Genomic DNA, 25,173 nt, shown 5'->3' with positions numbered 1-25,173 from the left:
TATTTATTGTTCAATTGTATTTCTTCTTCTGTGAAGTGTCTGTTCAGTTCCTTAGCCCATTTCTTGATGGGGTGATTTGTTTTTTTGGTGGTAAGTTTTTTGAGTTCTTTCTATATCCTGGAGATGACTGCTCTGTCTGAGGTGTGGGTGGAAAGTGTCTTTCCTAGCCCCAATGATTTTCTCCCATTCTTTAGGCTCTCTATTCATGTTATTGATTGTTTCCTTTGCTGATAAAAAGCTTTTTAGTTCAAATGCATCCCATTTATTGATTCTTGATTTTAGTTTTTACACTTTAGGAGTCTTGTTAAGGAAGTCATCTCCTAAGCTGACATGATGAAGATTTGGTCCTACTTTTTCTTCTGTTGGGCTCAGAGTCTCTGTTTTAGTGCCTGTCTTTAATCCACTTTGAGTTGATTTTTGCGCATGGTGTGAGATAAAGGTTGATCTTCATTTTGCTGCATATGGATTACCAGTTTTTCAGCAACATTTGTTGAAGCGACTAACTTTTCTCTAAGGTATGTTTCTGGCACCTTTGTCTAATATGAGATAACCATATTTATGTGGGTTTGTCTCTGTGCTCTATTCTGTATCATTGGTGTACATGTCTATTTTGATGCCAATATCATACTGTTTAATGAAACCACCATTTTAATAGAACCAGTTATCCCACTCCTATGTCTATACCCAGAAGACTTAAAATCAGCATACTACAGTGATGCAGACACATGAATGTTTCTAGCAGCTCTATTCACAATAGGTAAACTATGAACTTTGGATTGGGCAGAGGGGAATGACGGGAGGGGACAGGGTGTGGGGATGGGAAGGATGGTGGAATGAGACAGACATTATTACCCTATATACACATAATATTATACTACCAGTGTGATTCTGCACCACATACAGTCAGAGGAAAGAGAAGTTGTGCTCCATTTGTATACAATGTGTCCAAATGCATTCTACTGTCATGTCTAACTAATTTGAACACACTTTAAAAATATTTTCAGAAGGAGATAGACTTGGATGAAAGCAAAGCCATTTATGAATGACTCCTTTTATGTTTTATAAATTCCCTCTCCTAAAGAGCCATGTCACTTCAGATGTATCAGTAATACAAGTACCTGTCAGAGTTTGAAATCGTCTCTGCCATTTCATTATTGTAATACTCTCAAATATCTAATCATTACTTTCATTGTAAACAATTTTAATATTTTACAGATAGTGTTTTTCTTAGCCCCAACCTTTGATTAAATTAAATCAAAGCAAAAAGTTTTAGAGACAACCAGACCTGTCTTCACCTGTGTACTTACCAGTGTCCAGCAGGGGGCAGCACTGTAACAGGGATAACATGCTGAGCTCTCCACTCAGGACACTGGTCAAGAGGGTCTTTGGACAGACAGAAACTGAAAAGTTAAATTAGAAACCAATATTATATATGTTTTCCTTTTTCTATGTAACTGAGAAAAGCATCCATAACCTGAAAAGGCTAAAATCGCACACAGAGTAGAGGTTGGAGCCTGTTTTTGTACTTACCTGCACTTACCAGGTATGTGGGTAAATGTTTGAAGAAGGAATGGATAAAATGGATGGAGGTATAATGAGAGCCAAGAATTTGAGGTATATGGAATTCATCTACTGGAAGAATATTACATCCCAAAATTGCTGCACCAAAATGTAGTGAGTTTCCTGACCATAGTTGTGTGTGGGAGCCTGGGTCACCACGCAGACACAAAGCAAAGCTAATTTAGACCTCAGAAGAGGACTGGATGATCACTTCCAAATATCAGAGCCTAGTTTCTAGGAAACAGCAGCCCGAGGAGGCTAAGAGATGTCCCCAACCTCTCAGCTGAGCAGCTTTGGAGCTGGGAGTTGTTCTACGATGTCCCAGCTTGTTCTGAGGACCCCAGGCCAAAGTTTTGCCCTGTTTCAGGGTTCAGTTTCCTGGTGCCCACTTTGGGAAGCTCAAAGTGCACTGAGGTTTGAGTTCTACCAGGGAGAAATTCTTATGTAAGAAGTTGTTGGACGAGCTTGTGGCCCTGTGTAATCTAAGAGCTTGGTATGGACTGTTCAGATACAAGAGAAGAGCTATGGGCGTGACTTGGAGGTCCCAAGAGGTGCCAGAGGGAGGGAGAGCTTTTCTGTCATTTTAGGTTATGCAATTGGCCTGGGTAGGCAGGATTCAGGGGCAGGTCTTGAGCTTAGGGTGGTACCAGTGCATTGCCTCTGGGCAGCACAGAGACTCACTGACCCCAGACCGGCTGTCCTTCCAGGATGTGGCTCTATACTTTGGTCTTGACTTCTCTCTCTGCTTGCACTGCATGGGGTGAGTCCTTCTGAAATATAAATACCAGGGGACACAGGGGAAATCCTTGTCCTGGGCTGAGATGGGTGGTGATTAAACTAGACGGCAAAGGCATGCAGCTCCAGTTCCACAATCTCGCTCTTCCTCTAGACTTGGAACTGGACTTGAACTTGAAAACAGACTTGGAGGAAAGGTAGCAGAATACAACAATTACTAATAGGGCATTATGTAAAATTGTGGATATGTAACCGATGTGATTCTGCAATCTGCATTTGGGGTAAAATTGGGGGTTCATAACCCACTTCAATCTAATGTATGAAATATGATATGTCAAGAGCTTTGTAATGTTGTGAACAACCAATAAAAAAATTAAAAAAAAAAAAAGAAAACAGACTTGGAGTAGTGAAGCTCAGCCAGCCTTGGCCACAACAAGACTCAGGGTACGATAAACACCTGGCCCTCCTGCTTCATGCGTCAGGGTCAGGAGGGCAATGAGATAAACTCAAACTTCACTCATGAGGAACTAAGAGAGGTCACCTTCCCACTTCCGCGCTTGATTATTAGAGCAGATCTGGCCCATGGAGAATGGCTTAGCAGAATATTAAAAGCATCATCTCAGGAACCCGACTAAGTGAATCCCAGCTCAGCACTTTCAAGCTGGGTGTCCTTGGGCCAGACACATAACTTATCTGTGCCTGGATTGCCTGTCTCTAAAATAGGCATGAAGTAGTACCCACCTTATCAGGTTGTAGTGAGGATGAAGCGGGTGGTGCTTTTTGAAGCACTTAGAGTGGTGTCTGGTCTAGAGGAGGTGGAAAAAGGATAAAGGTATTGATCTAAAGTGGAGTGTGTTATTAGGAAACCTGACATATGGTACTATCAGACCAGAAGCTTTTGACTGTTGAAAAGATAGTTTGTCACTCCAGTTCCCAAGAGGTTGGGGACACCACTGGGGTAGACTAGACACAAAGGGACCTACTGAGGTCAGTCAGGAGGCAGAGGGACAGGAGGCCAACAGGTACAAAATGGTTGTTTTGGTTTTGCCCAGAAGGGAGAGGCAGAGGAAGCTGGCATAGGGCTGGCCAGTTGGAATTATTTGAGTGGACTTTGTTCTGGCTCCTAGTTCTGGGTGGTTTGGGCAGGAGGATACTGGCCCAGGTTATGAGACCATAATAAAGGAGGTGGCTGGGGTGTGGACCCAAGGAGCAGTAGTTCCTCAAAGATCAGAAGACCTCAGAAGCCAAGGCATTAGAGACAGAAAATAAATCCACGGTTAACACAGGGGTTCAGCAAAATGGACCACAGCACACACCTGTGCCACTTTATGGACAGACAAATGTCTTCTCCCAGGTTCACCTGGGAAGCCTTGCGCTGGTCTGTTTCTGGCTCTTGAATCCAGAACCTGTTCTCTGGACTTCAGTGCCTTGGCAGCCGAGGCCCCGTCTGGGTAATCTTCTCTCTGGCTAGGTGACACTTAGGAGGACTGGCAATGAGGCTTAGGTAGAGTAAGAAAAGACCCAAATTTGGGGCTGAACATTCCTTTTTGTTGGTTACCCCAGCAAATGCCACCCCGTTTCCACCTAGGAAGTTCCTATAGGCTGCTTCCGAATCCTGTTTGCCCATCTGTTCAGTGGGCATATGGACACTCACCTGGTGAAGCTCTTTTGAGGAATAATGTAAAGTAGCTGGAATGCACATCGGGTACACAGAAAGTGCTCAGTATGTGCACATCCCACATGACCCAAGAGATGTCTGCTGTTGTCACAATCTTGGTTATGCCTCCCACCCTGTCTGCTCATATTCCCACCTGGGGCTCTCTGGCTTCTACCCACTTTATCTGGGTTGAAGGTGGTCACTGAGGTAACAGAGGCCATGTCTTCAGATGTCTGCTCAGACTTCACCCTCCTTCAGCTCCTTGAAGCAGCCTCCAGCTCCTCCCACCCTCCTCCACCCATCTCCCCTGTGGGTGCCCCCAATCTCAGCTGAAGCTGCCTCTGAGCCCCATTCTCAGCTCCTGCTCTCCTCTCACCCTGGCCCCTGCAGGAGTCACACACATCCATGGTGTGCACCCTCACTTTCAGGGGGATGATCCCCTGCCCCTCACCCACCTCCTTCCAGTCCAGAGGTGCCCTGGTCCTGTGGCCTCTTGCCAGGACATCTCACTGACGTCCCCAGTGACCCTGCCTAACACAGAGCCATGTTCACATGCCTGCCCTTCAGTCTTCTTCTCCCTCCACAGCCCCCATGATCTGGTCTTGGCAGCTACCAAATCCTCCATCAAAATTCCTCATGTTATGCACCTCCATGTTTCTTTATAATTTTTTTCTCCTAAATATATAAAAAAAGGTCTCTATCTTCAGTACAAAACTCTGGCTCTGCACCAAAAAAAAAGCAACCTGCACAGTCTGTATCCACAGACATCTCACTGAATAATAAGCCTTCCTAGAAGGACGTCTCGGTGTTATTGGTAATAATTAGTCACATGTCATAAGGGAAAAAGCATGGGCTTCACTCTTTATACCAGGAGGCGTGGAATGGCTTTGTATAGTGGTCTCCAGGGCTGTTAGTTATTCATCTTGATCATAAGAAAACTCATGATCTTGACATTTAAAAAAATGCTAAGTTAAGGTACTGTAAGTCGGGGACTGAGTATCCTTGCCTCCAGAATGTCCATCCTGGTGTGGGGTCCAGTGATTTGCAACAACAACAACAAAACAGCCCACGTGCCCACAGTATGGAACTGGCTATTGGTGCTATTGTAAGTGGATTTCCCATAAAACTTTCCATTCATTTTTCTTCTGTTAGAACACATCTGAATTATTCTTTTCTTTTCTGGCCACACACTTTGCGGGGAATGTTGACATATTGTCTGTATCCAAAGAGGAGCATCCTGGGACAGGAGGATAGTAACCAGGTCCTATGATGGATGCTCCTAGAAACCGAGGTCATTGAGGACAGACAAGAGAGGACTTCAGGGTGGCCATGGTGGGGTGTCTGAATCCACCTGCCTCAGGAAGGAAGATCAGGTTAGTGCACTCTGGTCCCGAAGCAGGTGGAACCAGGTGGAGTGAGGAAGCTGCAGGGAGATGAGGAGCACAGGTCTCCTCCACAATGAAGGAGGGAGTGGAGCAGACAGAAACCTGACGCCCAGTCTCTCTCTCTTTATAAATGGCCCTTCTTAGACCTCATAGTACATTCTAGAAGCTTATTCCAAAATTATTCCTGATATTTGTCCATTAAATGAAACCCAATCCCTTGGCCTGGCATTCAAGGCCCTCCCTGACATGTGCCTGCTCATTCCAGAGTCATCTCTCCTGCACCTGGACTCCCTCTGTACCCACAGCCCACTCACCAGTGTCCAGCCAGGGCCTGCGTTTTTCTATCTCTGAACCTCTGCGCTGTCTCTTATTCAGGTTTCTCCCCTCATTCCATCTTCCCTCATTCTTGTCTCCTCTCTGCAAGTTCCGGCTCCATGGGATCAGAAGGCCTGGCTCCCTCTTCTCCCTCCTGCAGCCCCTCCCTGGTCCCCCACCAGGACGTGGCCTCTTTCTCCTCAGCTTCAGGTCAAATAGGTCTGTGGCTCCTTCTCCCCCAAGGTCAGCCCTCCTGAGAACAGGGCCCCCACTTGTTCATCCCCTCAACCAGTATGCAGCTCAGCACCTCTGGATGCATGCTCCCAGAAGCTTCTAAGAGGGAAACCAAGGCCTTGTTCATTCCCAGAAGCTCTCCTTATTCCATTGACTTTCGACTTTATGTCAATTCTAAGTCCTTCACTAAATCCTTTTACTTAGGTTGCACATTTCCTCCTTCCTATTTCACATTGTCCTGAGGCCCAGAGGGCATAGATGACTTTTTCACGCACCTAGAATGTGGCCAACCCCACCTGGAATCCAGGTCTGGCCTTTCCCCTCTAATGTCCTCATTTGCTCCCTGTGTCCAGCAGGACACCCGTCCTCGCCCCCCGTGGTGGACACGGTGCACGGCAAAGTCCTGGGGCAGTACATCAGCCTGGAAGGATCTGCGCAGCCCGTGGCCGTCTTCCTGGGCGTCCCCTTTGCCAAGCCCCCTCTTGGGCCCCTGAGGTTTGCTCCACCGCAGCCGGCAGAGCCCTGGAGCTCTGTGAAGAATGCCACCTCCTACCCTCCTATGTAAGTGGTGGCCTGTCCCAGGGGGGTTTGTCCCTCGGTGCTGCAGGAGGGGGTGGAGGCTGTCCTGGGCTTGGCTCTGCTTTCTCCTGGAATCTTCTAGAGCACTTCAGAGCCCTGAGGCCTTCTGGACCTCTCAGGGGTTTCTAGAGCCCTTTACGCAACACAGGGTTCTTGAGTATTCTGTGCCACCCTTGATCTCAGTTCTTAGAATCCACTTGCTAACAAAAGATCCTCCTTTTGTGAAGCTTGCATTCCAGGACAGAGAGACAGCTAATACACAATATGCAAAGTGAAAAAAAAAGATGTATAATGGGATATATTAGCATATGATCAGTGCTTTGTAAAAGGAGCTATTGAGCCAGGGAGGGAGGTGTGAAGTTTTATTTCTTCTTGATTTGGTTGAGGTGTGGGGTGGTGGAGGTGTGTGCGGGGTGCAGGTGATTCCAGGCTGCATGAACCTGACATGTCCTCAACTCCGAGGTGAGTCTAGACACCTAGTCATGACAGAGTAGTGGTTGGTGTGCCCAGGCACTCTGGCCACCTGGGCACAGATGCCCAGAGCACTTCAGAGCCCCTTGGGTATCAGTTCTGACATTATTCATCTCCTTAGCCATGCATTTCCATGGGAGACCGGGTTCCCTCTTCTGGGCACCTTCTTCCATTATCTTTCTTTATAAAATAATATGTGCTGTTTTTAACTCCCTGGTTGCAAGGATGTTACACACACTTTCCAGATAAGTTAGGAAACACAGAGAAGCAAAGGCAGAAACAGTAAGTTCACGTATAGTTTCACCAGCCAGAGAGACTTGCTCCTATCATGAGTGCTCGTATTCCCATTCTGTCGCCAACTGTATACTTCCTCCCTTGGAAATGAATCACACGTACACGGTAGGAATGACCGACCACCTTGCTCATGGACCATAAAGATCATTTTGTGCCTTCAAGTATCCCAGCCTGACATTCAACAGCTGCATAAAATTTGGTCTTGAAAAGTAATTGATTTAATTAACATTTGTTTGGGTTGAGTAAGTTGGTTTTGATGTTCTTGACATCATAAATACCACAACAACGAATATGTTGTAACTAAATCATTACATGCATTCCTGGATATTTTAGGATAAGTACCAAGAAGTGTCATTTCTGAGTCATAGGTAGCATCTGCACATTTTTGTAATCCCCCGACCCTGAAACATTCTAACTGTGTCCACTCCTTGCCCTGACATATGAAAACCTTCATTCAGCAGACTCTTGCCAATGCCTGGGTTTATTAAAAGAATGCTTTTGGGCACTTAGGTAAACAAAAGAATAACATATAAAATGATGAATATAATGTTGGTCTTTATTTTACATTTATCTAGATATTAGATAGTTTACATTTATCTAGATATCTCTCTTTTGACATTTGAATTTCAATCTTTGCAAATCCTATGTCCATTGCTTTTGGATATCCAGGAAAAATTCCTGCGGACATAAATCTGGAAGTTGCTTTTGCTAGTTCCACTTCTGCCAGTTGATGGCTACGTCCTCCTGACACCTGAGGGTCTTCTCATGGGGGTGGGTAGCAACACCTGCCTTCGGATCCATTGAGACTGGGAGATATTGCTTATTACATATTTGGAAATGTAAGTCCTACCTAGAGTGGATATGCCTGGCTATGTGACCTTGGGCAGGTTGTGTAACCTCCCCGTGACTCCAATTTCTCTTCTGTCAAATAGGCACAATGATAAAAGCCACACCCCAGGGCTGACTGGAGGCTTCAAGTAGTGGGTAGATCAGAAGGACTCCAGTCAGTGCCCGGCCTCTGGGAGAACTCAGCAAATGTCACCCACTCCATTCTATGCTGGATCTTAGAGATCTCTTCACAGGGCAGCCACGATAACTGTCTGGGGTAGGTAGATGACAGAATCTTAGAACGCCAGGGTGGCAGGATCCTTAGAGAAAGCACTCCACTCATTTAGACCTGACAGGTAGGGACCCAGAGCAGGATAGGAATTCACCAAAGGTCACAGAGCACATCAGTGGCTGAAGCAGAGGCCAGAACATCCTACAGCCTCCAGGAAGAGGAAAAGTCCAAGGTCCCTGTCACTCTGCGTGATCTGGGGAGACTCGAGGGAGTCCCCAGTCAGCTTCTCACCCACTCCAGCATCTCAAGTCCAGTGATAGCAGCTCCAGTTAGAAGTTTAAACCTTCAGTGCGAGGGCCCCAGGTGATGCCTCCCACCTCCATTTTGTTGAGTCTCTGAGCCCTTCTTTCTTCCCTTCCCAGGTGCTCCCAAGATGCAGTGGGGGGGCAGGTCCTCTCAGAGCTCTTCACCAACAGGAAGGAGAACATTCCCTTCAGGTTCTCCGAAGACTGCCTCTACCTGAACATTTACACTCCTGCCGACTTGAGCAAGAAAAGCAGGCTGCCGGTGAGTTGTGCCCCACTTGTCAAGATTTGTGAGGGCCAGCGCCCTGGAGCCACTAGGGCAGACAGGAAGGGATGAGGGCAGCTTGGGTGACGGGCACCACAGGCCATGAGAGCCAGGGGTCCTGAGCTTCCTTTACCACAGGAAAGACAAGGGGTCTTTTCCTGGGTTTCCTCTGGCGACCTCAGCATCTGTGGGGAGACTGCAGGACGTCAGGAATGCACATATTAATCTCTTCATGTTTTCTCATGCCAACAGAAAGACGGAAATGGACACTCTTAGTTACTAGATCAAGAGTGTGAACCCCAGGGCAGAAAAGACATAATTTCAAATAAGTTAGAGAAAAATCAAACAACCCAACCTTTCTCTTCAGGTAGAGTAACTGAGGCCCAGGTGGGGGAAGGGAGGTCACATAGAAGGGTGACAGGACAAGAGCTCTCGGGGCTTCTGTAAACCAATGTCCCTGATCATAGTCTAGGAAAGGGAGCACGTGCGTCACCTCTCTGCAGCACGCCACCTGTGCCCACTTCCACTGTCCCCTGAGAGAGGTGTGGGAAGCCCTTTCCTTGTCTTTGGCCAAACATCTGGAAGGTTCTTATAGCTCACTCCCTTCCTGATTGCTTTGGCACAGGCTGATGCCCATGAGTCAGCATTTCCCCAACAAAGGAAGGGCCAGGGATGGGGCCACCTGCCAGGTGCAAGCTGGCGGGTAGGGAGAGCCCGCTGGAAAGCGAGATGGAAGGGTGTCCGCACCCATCCAGTCCCCCAGAACCCCCAGCGTGGTTCCGAGGAGTGGTGGAGGATGTTCACACTTGGGCATGAAAGTTGGTCCGACATGTGCTTTGTAAGTCACAGGAGGGGGGGACGATGGTTCCCTTGTTCCTTCGTTCATTCATTCATTCTTTTTTTATGGACATGGAGCCTCCATATACAGAGTTATGCTTGGGGGTTAGGAAAAGGAGGGGCATGGAGCCATGACCACCAGCCCGCCTTTGAGGGTCTTTCCATCTGCTCTGCACTGTAACTTCTCCATGGCACCACTGCCAGTCAGTCCCTGGGCTCAGCCTTCACTCACTGGTGAACTTGACTCCGCCCAGGCCCTGGAGGCAGGAGACCCTGCAGCTATGGATGCTGGCCTGGATTTATTTATTTATTTATTTTTAAATTTTTTTTATTGGTTGTTCAAAACATTACACAGTTCTTGATATATCATATTTCACACTTTGATTCAAGTGGGTTATGAACTCCCATTTTTACCCCATATACAGATTGCAGAGTCACATCAGTTACACTTCCACTGATTTACATATTGACATACTCATGTCTGTTGTATTCTGCTGCCTTTCCTATCCTCTACTCCCCACCCTCCCCTCCCCTCCCCTCCCCTCTTCTCTCTCTACCCCCTCTACTGTAATTCATTTCTCCCCCTTGTATTATTTTTCCCTTTCCCCTCACTTCCTCTTGTATGTAATTTTGTATAACCCTGAGGGTCTCCTTCCATTTCCCAGCAATTTCCCTTCTCTCTCCCTGTCCCTCCCACCTCTCATCCCTGTTTAATGTTAGTCATCTTCTCATGCTCTTCTTCCCTACTCTGTTCTTAGTTACTCTCCTTATATCAAAGAGGACATTTGGCATTTGTTTTTTAGGGATTGGCTAGCTTCACTTAGCATAATCTGCTCTAATGCCATCCATTTCCCTCCAAATTCTATAATTTTGTCATTTTTTAATGCAGAGTAGTACTCCATTGTGTATAAATGCCACATTTTTTTATCCATTCGTCTATTGAAGGGCATCTAGGTTGCTTCCACAGTCTTGCTATTGTGAATTGTACTGCTATGAACTTCGATGTAGCAGTGTCCCTGTAGCATGCTGTTTTTAGGTCTTTAGGGAATAGACCCAGAAGGGGAATAGCTGGATCAAATGGTGGTTCCATTCCCAGCTTTCCAAGAAATCTCCATACTGCTTTCCAAATTGGTTGCACCAATTTGCAGTCCCACCAACAATGTACAAGTGTACCCTTTTCCCCACATCCTCGCCAGCACTTGTTGTTGTTTGACTTCTTAATGGCTGCCAATCTTACTGGAGTGAGATGATATCTTAGGGTGGTTTTGATTTGCATTTCTCTGACTGCTAGAGATGGTGAGCATTTTTTCATGTACTTGTTGATTGATTGTATGTCCTCCTCTGAGAAGTGTCTGTTTAGGTCCTTGGCCCATTTGTTGATTGGGTTATTTGTTATCTTATTGTCTAATTTTTTGAGTTCTTTGTATACTCTGGATATTAGGGCTCTATCTGAAGTGTGAGGAGTAAAAATTTGTTCCCATGATGTTCTGGCCTGGATTTAGATCATGGGTCTGCCTCTGCCTGGCTGAGAGTCTTGGGCAAATTTGCAACTTTCCTCAGCCTCTGCTCCCTCTAGAGGGAAGAATCCCAAGTGAGTATCTAATGATGGCCATCGGGCTTCATCTCAGGGCTGGCTGAGTGAGCAGAGCGAGCCCTCCTGAAACTTGAGTCAGAGCTGCCCCAGGACCTTCCTCCTGCCCTAAGGGCTCAGCATGTGGACTCTGGGACCCATGGGTCAGGCTCAAGTCATGCTTGTACCACTTATTAGCTGCAGGGTCTCAAGCAGGTTCAGTGACCCAGCTTTCCTGTCAAATAGCACAGCATTAGCACTTCCTGCATGGGTAAGTTGGTTTTAGAGCTTAGAACAGTTTCTCTTGCACAGTTCACGTTACATGCACCTGTTCCTTGTTAGGGACTTATGACAGCGTTACTTTATCTACTCTCATTTCTTCTCTGTTATGTGAGCTCTTTAAATTCAAGAACTGTGAATTAAGATCCACTCTTATCTTTAAGTCTTATCATAGTCACTGGCCCATGGTGGATTCTCAGCTAATGTTAGTGGAATAATTGAAGACTTCCTGGAGGAAGTGGATGCGAGTGGGCTTAGGAGGTTGGGGTGCATTTGAGGGTACAGAAGAGGCAGAGGGAGTCACATCAGGAAGCTGAACTGTTGGGGTGCAGGGGATCCCTGAAATGAGCATTTCTGCCTTGATAAATTTACTATCCACAGTCCAAGTCGGGCTCGGCCAGTGGGGCAGGTTGCTGAGAGACCAAAGGAGACCCTCAGAGATGGGAGGTGCGATATAAGGTTTATTGAAAAACACTTACTGGGAAGGTCCTGCCCTAATTCCTAGCATGTGTGAGAGCAAGTCAGTACCCTTCTAGAAAGTCCAGTGGCAATGGACCTGACTGGTAGCATGTGCTTTTCACAGGGCTTACTTTGCTTCTCTAGAAAGGAGCGTCTCAGTGCCTCATGACCTTTTTTCCACTGATGGCCAGCTGGACAAGGGCTTACCTCTCCACAGTGCTCCATTCTTCCCCAGTCACCCCAGGGAAGGGGCTCTGCAGGTTAAGTTACAGAACAAGTTAGTTGAGCTTTGTTCTGTTGTATGACCAGCATCCCAAGGAACTTGGCGTGCATGCAAGAGAGCAGCTTTCCACAGAGAACACTCACCTGCCCTGATTCCTAGCATGTGCGAGCACCAGTCAGTACCTTATCTAGGCATCTGCCACAGGCCTGCTCTCACTGTTCCCTGGACTTGGCTGGTTCTGGGAACAAAAGTGGGCATTTTAGGTACGTGATGTTTAACTCTTCTCCTTGACTCCAAGGGTGACCCAGAAGTTTAATTCCCCACTAAAAAGTTAATGGAGGTGATGCTGAAATACAAGTGCTGCCCATGGTTATGTGAAGCTGGTCAAATTATGCAGGTGTGGAGACCTTGGGGGCGTTGGGGACAACACAACATCCTTGCCTTGTCCTGTTGACAGTTTTGGTTTTTCAGTGCCTTAGGAGGGACATGGTACATGGATCTGGAGATAAAGGCAGGTGCATTGGGTGAAGCAGTGGCCCAATTTGCAAGTTTGCTGGGTTCTGGAAGAATGTGGGTAATGGCCTTCACGCGTCACAGCCAAGATGTAGGTGACCAAACCAGACACCCTCTGAGGTCCTTCTCACTTTTGTTTCTCATAACTGTGTGTAGCTGCACTTTTTTTCCCCCAGGTGATGGTGTGGATCCACGGAGGTGGTCTGGTGGTGGGCGGGGCATCCACCTATGATGGACTGCCCCTCTCTTCCCATGAAAACGTGGTGGTGGTGACCATCCAGTACCGCCTGGGCATCTGGGGGTTCTTCAGGTAAGGCGCTGGACTCTCCTCTCTGCACAGTAGCCCCTGCAATGGTCTGCTTTCTGTTAATATAATAAAATACGGGGGGATGAATAAATATAAAGAAAATAAACTGATTCAGCTCAGATCAAGATGGGTGGTTTCCTCAGATGGGCCTCAGGTGTGGGCCCCTGGGCTCCGCAACACGGAGGAGAAACAGAAAGGGAATCCACAGAAGAGGTGGGAAGGAAGCCAGAGAGAAGGGAGAAGAGACGGCCATCATCTTTTTTTTAATGGGTCCCTCTCACCAGAACTAACCAGGTTTCCATGAGCTTCAAGGGCTGTACCCCAATGACCTGGTCACTTTCCACTCGGCTGCATCTTTTAAGGGCTCTCACACCTCTTAATACATCACACCAGGGACCAAGGTTGTAGCACCTGAGCCTGAGAGGTGACCCTCATCCAAACCCTTGCAGTCACCAAAGTGAAGATGCCAGAACAGCTCTAGTCATGTCAGCACCACAGCCTCCTCGCTAGTCCTTCATAATGCACCCCAGTCCTGCTTTAGGAGGTCCCACCTCCTCCTCACTCCCCAGCCTCTCGGCAGCCACTGTCTACTTGCTTCTAAGCATTTGCTTGTGCCGTCCCCTCTTCCTGCCCCAATTCTATTGTTTTTTTTTTTTTTTTATTTTAGAGAGAGAGAGAGAGAATTTTTAATATTTATTTTTTAGTTCTCGGGGGACACAACATCTTTGTTGGTATGTGGTGCTGAGGATCGAACCCTGGCCACACGCATGCCAGGCGAGCGCGCTACCGCTTGAGCCACATCCCCAGCCATTGCCCCAATTCTATTGACCCTGCAAGACCCAGCCCACACATCAGCCGCTCTGAAACGCTCACCCCTTCCCCGGGCAGCACACCCTCCGGACACTGCAGCCTGCAGGTTGGAAAGAAGAGCAGGCAGGGCCGCGGAGGGACTCGGTGATCGCGTATGGTACACAGGCTCACCCTCGCCCCCTTTTGCTTCCTGGCCACCCAAAATCAAGCCCTTTCCCAGCTCCTGCTGTGTCCCCTCATCCTTGGAACCCAGATGTCACCTAGCTACTTCCTCCTGCTGCCCTGGCTGTGCACAGGGCACCTCCACTTCACAGGGACAGACTGCTGCACCCTTGACTCCCCCCCCCCCCAGCTCAGGCTCTCCTGCTGCCCCACAGCCCCTGTGCCTCTGCTGCAGCTGCCCCCTCCTGGGTGGTCAGGATGAAGGCCTGGGGCAGCCTGGAGGCTCCTCTGTCCTCGCTCCCCACCTCCGTGGGCCAGCGGAACTGCAGGGCGCCTCCTGTAAAAGCGCTCAGAATCTAGCCCCTCCCCCCACCTCACTTCATGGCTGAGTCTCTGGCTGGATTATGGTTGTGACCATATTCATAAACCTGTGACTCAGACGTGGTGGCCAGTGATCAGGAGAGGCACAGGGTGAGTCTTGTCCTGCCTCTGTTGAGGGCTCCCAGGTCACTGATGTTGACAGAGAAGTCCCCTCCAAGGCCCCCAGCGCCTCTCTATCTGCTTCTCACTCTAGCTACACTCACACTTTGGTGCCCTTGGCCCTGGGGCCTTCGCACCTGCTGCTTCTCCGCCCCGGAATTTCTCCTTTGGACATTTACAAGACCTGTGCTCCTTTCATGCTGGTCTGTACCCAATGCCACTGCCCCACAGAGGCCTTCCCTGGTGCTGAGATCTGAACAATCCCCCCACTGCCCCACCCTGCCTCTGTCATTCCTGCCATTACCTCAGACCACCTTCACTCATGGACATTGTGTTCTCTTTTCATCTATTTGTGCTCTGGAGTGTGAGCTGAGTGTAGTCAGGTTTTGCCTGTGTGGTTCCTGGGGATGTTCTGACTCTTAAACCAGGGTAGGGTGCACAGTAGGTGCTCACTCAGCCCATCATTGCTGGAAGAATGAATGAAGTCTCCCTGCAGAGCAGTACTGCAGGGATGAGAGTCAGGTGGTGACCACTGAGTCCCCAGCTCATCTCTCTGTCCTGAGAGCTCTGACATGACATTTGGGTCCCCACCCCACCCTGTTATCTTGCAGCACCGGGGATGAGCATGGCCGGGGGAACTGGGGTCACCTGGATCAGGTGGCTGCTCTGCGCTGGGTCCAGGACAACATTGCCAACTTTGGAGGGAACCCAGGCTCTGTGACCATCTTTGGAGAGTCAGCAGGAGGACAAAGTGTCTCTGTTCTTGTGAGTGCTTCTGCCCCTGCCCACCCTGGACCTCTTGGAGACCAGCAGATCTAACCACAGGCTCCTTTGGTTGCAAGACTGGATTCAGGGGTGACTCTGCTCACTGCCTGGCTTCAGATGGTGGGGAGTCAGGCCCCAGACCCTCTTGGCCTCCAGGAAGCTCAGAGCTGGCTGTGTGTCCTGGGGCCAGCAGCATCTCCAGCTGGGTCTGTAATAGTGACCGTCCTGTTCCTCTCAGACTGAGTTCTCCGTCCCCTTCCTAATCACTTGAACCCCAGAACTCAGCTCACTTCTGTTGGGAAGTAGGGGTGGGTATACATTACAAGAAGGGACGAGGACAGGAGTTGTGTGGACAGACCTCGTTGGGCTCCAGGCCAGACCTACACACTGAGGGGACTTGTTAGGCAAGAGTCGGCAGGGCTTCCTCTGAGTTCTTCTGATATCTTGCCCATGCCCAAGAGATAGGGCAGAATTCCCTGGGACCAAATGTGATTGATCTGGGGGAGATGGTTGAGAGGAAGCCACAGCCCAACCCCTCTCTGGCTTCTAGAAAACTCAGAGTTCAGCTTTATGTCCTGAGGTCAGAAGCATCTCCAGGTCAACCTGTGACTGTGCCCCTCCTCCTCCTCTCCTTTGATTGGGTTCTCTTTCTTTTTCTCTTTCCTAATCATTTTAGCACCAGGACTCCCCTCACTTCTTTGCGGGGTGGGTATAAATTTCACTCAGAACAGGTGAAGCTCTGAGTTTGAGAAAGGTTTGTTGTCTGGCTCCCAGGCAGAGCCACATGAGACCTGATCACCAGGAGCAAGAGGCGGCATTGTCTCCATGGTGGCTGGTGTATGCCTGGGGGAGGGCAGAATTCCCTGGGACTGAGGGGAGATGGGTAGCAGGATCAGAGGTGGGAAGTGGAACCGGGAGAGATGGCACATGGGATGTGGGTAGAGATACAACCTGGGGATGGAGGATGTCTGGCTCGAGTTGGGGAAGAGGCTGGGTGGACACGGAAGCTACAGGAGGCTCAGGAGCCAAAGAAACCTTCCTGCCACCTCACAGTTGAGCAGTGTCAGCCCGACCTCTGCAGTTTTCCAACATATATTGGCTTCATAGTTGAATACTCAGAGGGAAATGTCTATATATTTTTTAAAGTAAAGAAAAAGCCACAATATACATAAACCCAAAGAAAATATTCTATAAACCTACTATCCCAGGACAGTTACTGTTGACATTTTGACATGTAGTTCTCTAGTATTTTTAACCCCAATTTTCTATCTCTTTCTATCCCTGTCTCTTTCTTTCATCTATCAACTCTCCCTTTCTATCATCTATCTTTGTTATTTTTACCTACAAAATTTCCATATGCTACAGTGTAACATTAAGATTTCTCTTAATATTATGTACTCTTACAGAGTATTGTATTTAATTAATAATTTAATAATTGTATAGTGTTCCAAGGAATACAGAATAAAAATTATGCATTCACCCGATTTCATCATAGTAGAACATACTTTAGGTTATTTCCATTTGTTATGATGATAAAGAGTGTGGACATTCTTAGAAATGTTTATGATCTTTCACAATCATTTTTTTCAGATAAATTCTGAGTAACAGAAATGCCCAAAGGGAATTTGTGGGTAGGAAGACCCTGCTGTCTTCCAGGAGTTTTGATAGTCATGGTGAGCCTGGCCACACACGTCCTGCTCTGTGCCTGTCTGTGGGCTCTGGTTGGGTGCTGCAGAGGTTGTCCTAGGAAAGCTGGTCCCAGGGTGAGCCTGGATAGCAGGCTGGGGTAGGTGAGGAGTGTTCCCTCACCCCCAGACTCTCCAGGTGAATGGTCAGGGCAGAGGAGCAGGTTGAGGGAGCCTGAAGGAGCAAGTGACTTGTTGACCCTGTGAGCCTGAACCTCCTCCTCTCCACTCCCCTGCCAGGTGCTGTCTCCTCTGGCCAAGAACCTCTTCCACAGGGCCATCTCAGAGAGTGGCGTGGCCCTCACTGCTGCCTTGTTCAGGAAGGACATCAAGCCCGTGGCTGAGGTAGGTTTCATCCTGGACAGCTTCTGGACTCGTCCTCTGCTCCCTTAGAATCCCTGGGGAACTTTCCAGTGGTGTTCATCAGAAACACTCCAAGCATCCATGAAGTGATGGTTGAGCAGGAAGGCCTTCTTTCATAGTTCAATCACCTTCCGCATTTTCTGAAGATTCTTCATGGGTATTTCCTTCTCTGGGGTTACTGCAATCACACATGAGCTCCCGCATGTGGGACCCATGGGGCGAATTTCAGCATGTCACATGCATTAACTCTTCTTACTAGATCACTGTAATCCTTACCATCATTTATTGGTGGGGGCAATGAAGCACGAAGAGATTGAATGGCCATGTAGCACGTCAAGGGAGGAGGTGAATTTGACAGTGGAATTCTGGATTTCAAATTCCTAACCCCCCAACCAAACAGCCTCTTTTGAGACATTCAACTTTGAGAAACTTGTGCCCAATTTATTTAGTTATTCATTCATTTTTGTGGTGCTGGGAGTGGACATTGTGTTCATTTTAATGGTGATGAGTAGGTAGATATGGAGACATTATGTAACAGGCTTATACCACCATTCCAATTATTAATAGAGGTAACACTGCAGGGAGCCCAGAACCCACACCTGCTGCTCCAAAGCATTTTTGGCTGCCCATTACTTCCTTAAAGAAGTTGACAGTGGCATAGAATACCTCTGTCTACGTGTGGGAGGGAGGCACGCTGCTCTTTAACCCTATTCTTGCCTCTCTCTCTTAGAAAGTTGCTATTACCGCTGGGTGTAAAACCACCACGTCTGCAGTCATGGTGCACTGCTTGCGCCAGAAGACAGAGGAGGAGCTCTTGGAGACCTCGCTGAAAATGGTAGGTGCCTCCATTCCAGTGGTCCCCTCCCCATGTGCTTGGCCCTGCTTCACTGGTTGAGCTATTGTTCTCTTGCCCAGGGCCAACCACCTGGACAGCAGCGGTGTCCACCACCTCATCCAAATTGAGAAATTGATTTTTTTTCCATTTTTATTATGATATACCTCCAAATGTCAAAAATGTCCAACAATAATAGCATGAAAATTGCATAATGTCCCTCGGGCCTTTCAACACTTAATATCCCGCCATTCTTCTTTTTACAAGGATTTTAAGAAGTGAAACATTTCATATAGCCACAAGTAACTGCCATCCTGAATTTTAGGGATGAGAATAGTAACTGAAAAAAAATGTTTAGAATGATGTCATCATTTGTCTTGGTTGAATTAGAAATTTCATAAATTAGAACACAGTGGTAGACCCGTTTTCTTGGTTGGGTGAAACTTTGCCTCAGTTAGGATTCCAGAATAGCTCATACATTCATCTATCATCTATTCTTCCACCCACTTCACTAAAATCCTTTCATCAATCCCTCCATAGCTTTTTATTTGGGTGTTGTCAAACTTTTCAGCCAACATATATCTATTCATCATCCGTTCCTCCAAAAACAATCTGCTGATTTTTGTTCATTTTCTCATATACCCATCCAGTTCAACTATAGTGCTTATATTGACCAGCACCTTCCATCCATCTAACCATCCAACCATCCATCTACCCTCCTGCCTAAAGCATATGGAGTGTAGGTATCAGGAGAGGTGATACAGATATAAATTGACACAGTACCTGCTCAAAAAGAATCCTTGAAGGAGAAACACAGTCATATATTTAGTGGGGAAAGTGTGGTGGAAGGACAGAGAGGGGAAACAGTCATTGTAGCTAACAGGAGTTCTCAGGGAGAGTGACATTTGAGGACTGATGGATGGTCATGGCGGTCTGTCATCACAGAGAAACTCTGCAGGACACATATTCAGATAAAACTGTGTGTAGGACCAATGGGAACTAGTCCCTTAATTAGGGGAGTTATGACTGTGAGCTCAGACATGACCTGAGCCCCTGGCCTGTCCATTTGGGCTTTGGACACTAGAGAGTACTTCTGGACCCATGGGGCAGGCTACACTCGTTGAGCCTATATGTCTGTGAACCAAGTCCAACGTGGACCCAGGGCTTGGGTGCTGATCCATCAGGCTCAAATGAGGTAACCAAACTTGTTTCAAGAATTAAGGTAAAGCTGTTGTCTAATACCTGGAAAGAGGCAAATGGTCCAGCCATTCTTAGTTCAGCACAAAGCACAAGCTAATATAGGAATTGCTAGTGACTTCAGGAAAACCCAGAGAACTTCAGATCCGAGGGCTTGTTTCTGAGATCGTCAGAGTCCTTGTAGAAATGCTTCCATGATTATCAGCTACCCATAGTGTATGCACACACACACACACACACACACACACACACACCCTCATCCCTTCCTGGGGGTGCTACAACCCATAATGGAGAGTGTAACTTTTCAATTGCTGAATGTTGGTGAACACAGCAAAGACAAATATATAGGTTGGCATGAGTTTCAGTGAGCTTGTTTGAATTAAGATTTTCTCATGCAGGATTAGAAAACCCACTTCAAAATCCCTTGGTGGGGAGGGGGGGGAATATATATATATATATATATATATATATATATATATATATATACACACACACACACACACACACACACACACATATATATATAAACAGTGTCTTGAGGTAAGCAAAGGTTCATAAGCAGATGACTCCAGGTGCTCTTAAGATAGTGTTGAGAAGCGGCCTCTGTCCCTCAGCTTGCCACTGTTCTTAGTTGGCTTCTCTCTGAAGTGTATTTGTCCCCTGGGGAGATTAAAGATCATAAGTACTCTGGAATTATATCCTATCTTCTTAGAAATTATCTAAACAATTTCGGGAGTGATTTTGGTACAAATTCTGTTGGGCTGACACTGGCCTGTACTGTCCTTGACCTCTGTATGTCCAAGGACATGGAGCACCCCAGGTTACATATAGAGACCTGAACTCATGAAGAGGAGCTAGAGAAGTGCAAAATGGGGGTGGCGTGTGAGAGGAGGAGAGTGCCCCCTCCTGGTGGTCCATGGCACCTCCAGCCCCATCTCCGGCTGAGGCTGACCCATCTCTGCTGCTGCTGCCATCTTGTTTATATGTCTCCCCCAGAGGAAAATTGGGGTTTTGCTGCCAGTAAGAACAAGTAGGAGAAAGAATGGAGAGGAGGACGGCACTGACAGCAGAGGTCCGCCCCAGAACCCCAGGGACCCTCACTCTGGTTCCCAGGTCTCTCCTTCCCTGGCTGCCTGCTCCTCCCCCACTCCACAACTCCACCTTGTGCTCATGCCAGGTACAGTCTGTGCCATGTCCACTTCCTCTGGGTCCAGCCAAGGAGGCACCAGGTGGTAGAACCGGAAACCTGTCGAGCACCACTCAAAGGATCAACTTTTATGCCAGGGAGACGTCTCACCCATATTCTCTACTTTTTTCTTCACAGAATTTTTTTAGCCTTGATTTATTTGGAGACCCCAGAGAGGTAAGGACTTTCGGCTTCTTGATTACAGGTTTTGAGTCTTAAGGTCTTTAAGCTCCAATTCACGATGAATGGAAGAATTCTCCTTTGTGGAACCACAGTCCCTCCTTGTGTGTGTATTGCTGAGGCCCAGAGAGGGGAGGTCACTTGCCGGGGTGACACAGCCAGGTGGACCAGAGGCAGGACTGAAACCCACTCCCCTGACTCCCAGTCCAGTGCTCTCAGTCAGCTCGTCTGTGTCCCTTGGGCCAAGCTTTCCCCTTCGTGTTTACATCTCCTGCTTCCCAGATGGCCCTGTGGGAGGAGTCAGCACTACCCCTTCCACTCTCAGGAGGCAGAGATAACAGGATAAGGGCAGAGGCGGCCTCACCAAGGAGGACGGATCTCCTGGGAGGCCACGGGTTTTATCAGCTGTGCAGGGAGGGATGTGTTGATGGTGGTCAAAATTAGGGTTAAAAAATAAATTAGAAAATAGGGACAGAAAAGTCTGGGGTTTGAGAGCAAATAGGTCAGGTTCAGAAGATGGCTTGACGAGCAGTGACCTTGGAGTCAAGCTCTGCATGAGGGAAGAAAGCCAGCTGTCAGGAAAACTGGAGGAGGAGTGTTCCTGGCAGAGGGGACAGCAATTGCAGAGGCCCAAGAGGCCCTGTGTGTGGAGGGGAGGCCATGGGTGAAGGGAGCAGGATCGAGGCTAAGGAGGTTTGGAGGTGGGGATGGGATGGTCCCTGGAAGGACTTGATTGGCAGGAGTTGGGAGGGGCTCAGAGGGCACGAACAGAGAGAAACCTTTAAGGTCTGTTTCATATTGGAAGGACCAGGACAGGGACAGAGAGACCAGCTGGGAGGCCAATATGCTGCAACTACCCAGGCAAGGAATCCAGGTGGCTTAGGCCAGAGCCAGGGCAGTGGGGTGGTGAGAAGTGTTGGAGTCTGGAACAGCAACAGGACTTGCAAATGGATAGTACAGTATGAGAGAGTGGAGTGAAGGAGGCCCCTGAGTTCTCTGAGCCAGGTCTGGCAATCAGTGCACACGGCCCCCACAGGGCAGCGGTAGGACCCACTGGGTACACAGAGACAATTCCTATTGTCCTAGTGATGCTGATGCTACTCGCCCCCTCCCAGATGCTGCCCTTCTGTCTGTCTTCTGGATTTCTCTCCTGTTCTGTCTCTTCTTTCCCTTCCCACTTCCACGTCCCATGGTCTCAGCAGATTTGCCCTCCAGACCCAAGTAGAAGATGTCACCCCCTTTCTTAGCAGCCTGACCTTGCTTACAAAACAACTCCACCGACTCCCCTTGAGCTGGTTCTTCCAAACAAACCTGAGTGCCAGGGAAGTGCCAGATATTGTGCACAAGAAAACTTGTTTCATGACACAACCACATGTCTTTGAGGCTCCTGGAATTAGCCCTGCAGGTGACACTTAGGGTCCTTTGGTTATGCCCTTCCTGCTGTTTGAAATCCCCATTCTTTTCTTCACTGGTCAAGAGTGTTGGCTCCCAGAACCCATGCAGATGGCAGCCTGGTCCATGTGACCTGCAGGAATCCTCCTTCAGATGAGTTGCTCCTCTCACTGGCTTCCTGGGACAACCTTCCGGAATCCCACAGCCTTCCTAAGGCAGCAGTAGTTGCACCCAGATCCTGCTCTCTGCGGTCAGCTATTGAAGGAGGATTAGCTCTTACCTTTTATTTCCCACAAACTGGGAATCAAGTCTCAATGTAGTACCTTGAATGGTGAGGTCAAAACCTCCTTAAAGCTCAGCATTTACGTAAGACAGCTCATGTTTAACAATAAATAGAAGTATGCAGTTGGCCTTCATTAGTCATGAATTCTGTGTTTGTGAATTCATTTACTTGCTAAAATGTATTTGTAACCAACAAATCAACACCAGTGGCCTAATCCTGGCCATTTGCAACATACGTACGTACAACACAGTGAGAAGTTTGAATCCTGTGAGGCCCTTGTTCTCCTCCAAGGTCAAACAAGGAAATACTCTCCTTGCATCATCTCTCTTTTGGACAAATGTCCCTTTTGTGACCTATGTGTTGCCACATCTTTTGCAATATTTGCTTTTTGTTGGTTATTTATTTATAATGACTCTCAAGCATAGTGGAGAAATGCTGACTAGAGTTCTTAAGCCTAGGAGCCTGGGCTCTGCCTTGAGGAGAAGATGCATGTGATAGATGGTGCTCTTGGCTGTGAGTTCATTGGTAATGAGTCAACAGTCAGTCCATCCAGAGAGGGAGTGGAGATGTGCCTCTGTGTAGGTGAGGCCACTCTCAAAAGTGCTAATATGGGGCTGGGGTTGCAGCTCAGTGATAGAGCGCTTGCGTAGCATGTGTGAGGCACTGGGTTTGATTTTTAGCACTGCATAGAAATGAATAAATAAAAAATAAAGGTCCATCAACAACTAAAAAACTAAAAAAAAATGCTAATATGACATTGATAGTATACGATGCGGCTGTGGAAAAGATGGCAAAGCAGCCGTATTTGTGCATTCGTGAGATATTGAATTTTGAAAAAGCACAGTGGATAGCAGAGTTATCTATCTTCTGATAGATAACTAGAGAAATTTGCAGTTACATTATGCAGGGTCTAGAGAACATTAAGCATCCCTCAGCTGGTGTCTTATTATAAATAAATAGTACAACCAATTCCTTGTAAGAAATTATATGTGGATGTAAATATAGATTTGGTGTTTTGCAAAAAAAAATCTCTATTACATAAAGCTCTTTAAAATAGAAACCTACACATAAGACGAGGGTAATGAAAATTTTGAGACTCCTAAGAACTTCGCTCTGGGACAGTCCCTGGAATTGTTCCATATTCACTAGTTGAGCCTTCACTGAATTTTACAGATATAACTACTATGAACCAGAATCAAATTTATGCATGTATAAAACCAGCACCTATCACCAAATCTCCCCTGTTAAATTCTTTTTGTGTCTCACAGACTTTGGTTGTTAGGACCTTGAGATTCTGTGGTCACTGCTCATAGCCTTGAGGGTCTAAGTGCTGGCTGAGCACCCACATAGGCAGAGAAACGCAGGCGTTACCTGGACAGGATAATAACACACATTGTGCCTGTCTCCCCTAGAGCTATCCTTTCCTCCCCACTGTGGTTGACGGAGTGTTGCTGCACAAGACACCTGAAGAGATTTTGGCTGAAAAGAATTTCAACACTGTCCCCTACATGGTGGGAATCAACAAGCAAGAGTTTGGCTGGATCATTCCGATGGTGAGGGCGTGCAGGCCTTTGAGACAGATGCACCCACACACAGGCTCACCAGCTTCCCTCCCTCTGGGCTCCCATTGGCTTCTCCATCCCCTTCCCCTCTCTGACCCACCCAGGGCACTTATGCCCATTAGCCCTGGTTGACATTTTCTTGGAAATATTTTCCAGGATAGTAATACTGACTCCAGGTGGTGCAGCCTGGGGAACCCCTCTCCTGAAACAATTATTGATTGTTTTTCCACTAAAGAATCTTAAAGTGATCAGGCAAGGAGGTGCTGTAGAGATAACATTGATGCATATGGAAAGCCATTCTAGGAAGGGGAGGAAGCTGGGGGGTTCAGGAGAGTTAGACCCGGGGTGTAATAGCTTTCATCTTAGACATGGACCCATGGGGGCCAACGATGCCCACACTCAGACTGAGTCACCTCATAGAAAGACTCAGAAGGAGTTGCATCTCCTTGAGCTGAAACAGACTTACATATATCAACGGGCTATTACCGACCCACAGCAAGAACCAAAGCTGGACACTAGTCAAATAGGACAGGTTTAATCAGCAATAGGATCACAATAGCAAAAAGATCAAGCATGACCTGAACTCAGATCCCTGAAGGCAAAGGCTGGAGACATCTCAATGCTGGGAGTGCTCAAGGAGGTGTGGCTGACCTGGCAGTTCTTGATCCTCACTCATCTGCAGGAGAAGCAGCCTTCCCTTCATGAGACAAAGCAGAGGTGTTAACTGAAGTTAGGTCTTTATCCTCCCACCAGGGCTGGGAAGGAGATCAAGCATTATCTCCCTCACCCAGGCAGATGGCACATGCATAGAATCCCAGCAACTCATGAGGCTGAGGCAGGAGGATCACGAGTTCAAGGCCAGCCTCAGCAACTTAGTGAGACTCTGTCTCAAAATAAAAAAATAAAAAGGACTGAGGAGGTAGTTTAGTGGTAGAGCACCCCGGGCTTAATCCCTGGCACTGCCCCAAAATAAATAAATAAATGAGCAAAAGAAGTCATCTCCCTAAATGTCTACATTTCAAACATTTTCTTAAAACATTGTTTTCATGGCTCTCAGATCCTTGAGGGAACAGTTTGAGGTAGGAGACTTACATCCCAAAGGAAAGGAGAAAGTATCCATAATGGCAAGCTTTCTACAGTAACTGCTCTCAGAAGGTTCAGGGGCCTGTGTGCCCGTCACCAGGTTTGGGCTGGAGAAAACCATGTGCTTTCAGAGGCAGGCATTTGG

The 25,173-nt window shown here is 47.6% G+C and overlaps 1 protein-coding gene across 2 annotated transcripts in view; it reads left to right on the top strand.

Annotated features, from left to right (window-relative positions):
* The first annotated feature begins 2,209 nt into the window (after positions 1–2,209).
* The window catches only part of LOC308637154 (liver carboxylesterase 1-like), a 34,545-nt gene continuing 11,581 nt past the window's right edge, over positions 2,210–25,173 (top strand). Inside the window, exons 1-9 of one of the 2 annotated variants that reach the window (XM_081273362.1) lie at positions 2,210–2,320; positions 6,243–6,447; positions 8,713–8,857; positions 12,918–13,051; positions 15,112–15,265; positions 17,191–17,295; positions 18,044–18,148; positions 20,667–20,705; positions 23,796–23,936. In XM_081273362.1, coding sequence (XP_081129488.1) covers positions 2,269–2,320; positions 6,243–6,447; positions 8,713–8,857; positions 12,918–13,051; positions 15,112–15,265; positions 17,191–17,295; positions 18,044–18,148; positions 20,667–20,705; positions 23,796–23,936 — 1,080 coding nt within the window. In that variant the 5' untranslated portion in view covers positions 2,210–2,268. Of the gene's footprint in view, positions 2,321–6,239; positions 6,448–8,712; positions 8,858–12,917; positions 13,052–15,111; positions 15,266–17,190; positions 17,296–18,043; positions 18,149–20,666; positions 20,706–23,795; positions 23,937–25,173 lie in introns of both variants that reach the window. The other variant, XM_081273363.1, reaches the window with a different exon arrangement.

The sequence above is a fragment of the Spermophilus citellus genome (assembly GCF_964194105.1).
Source record: "Spermophilus citellus genome assembly, chromosome: 18".
Lineage (NCBI taxonomy): Eukaryota > Metazoa > Chordata > Mammalia > Rodentia > Sciuridae > Spermophilus > Spermophilus citellus.
Note: the sequence above shows the minus strand (reverse complement) of the source record. Positions and strands in the feature narration are given on the sequence as shown.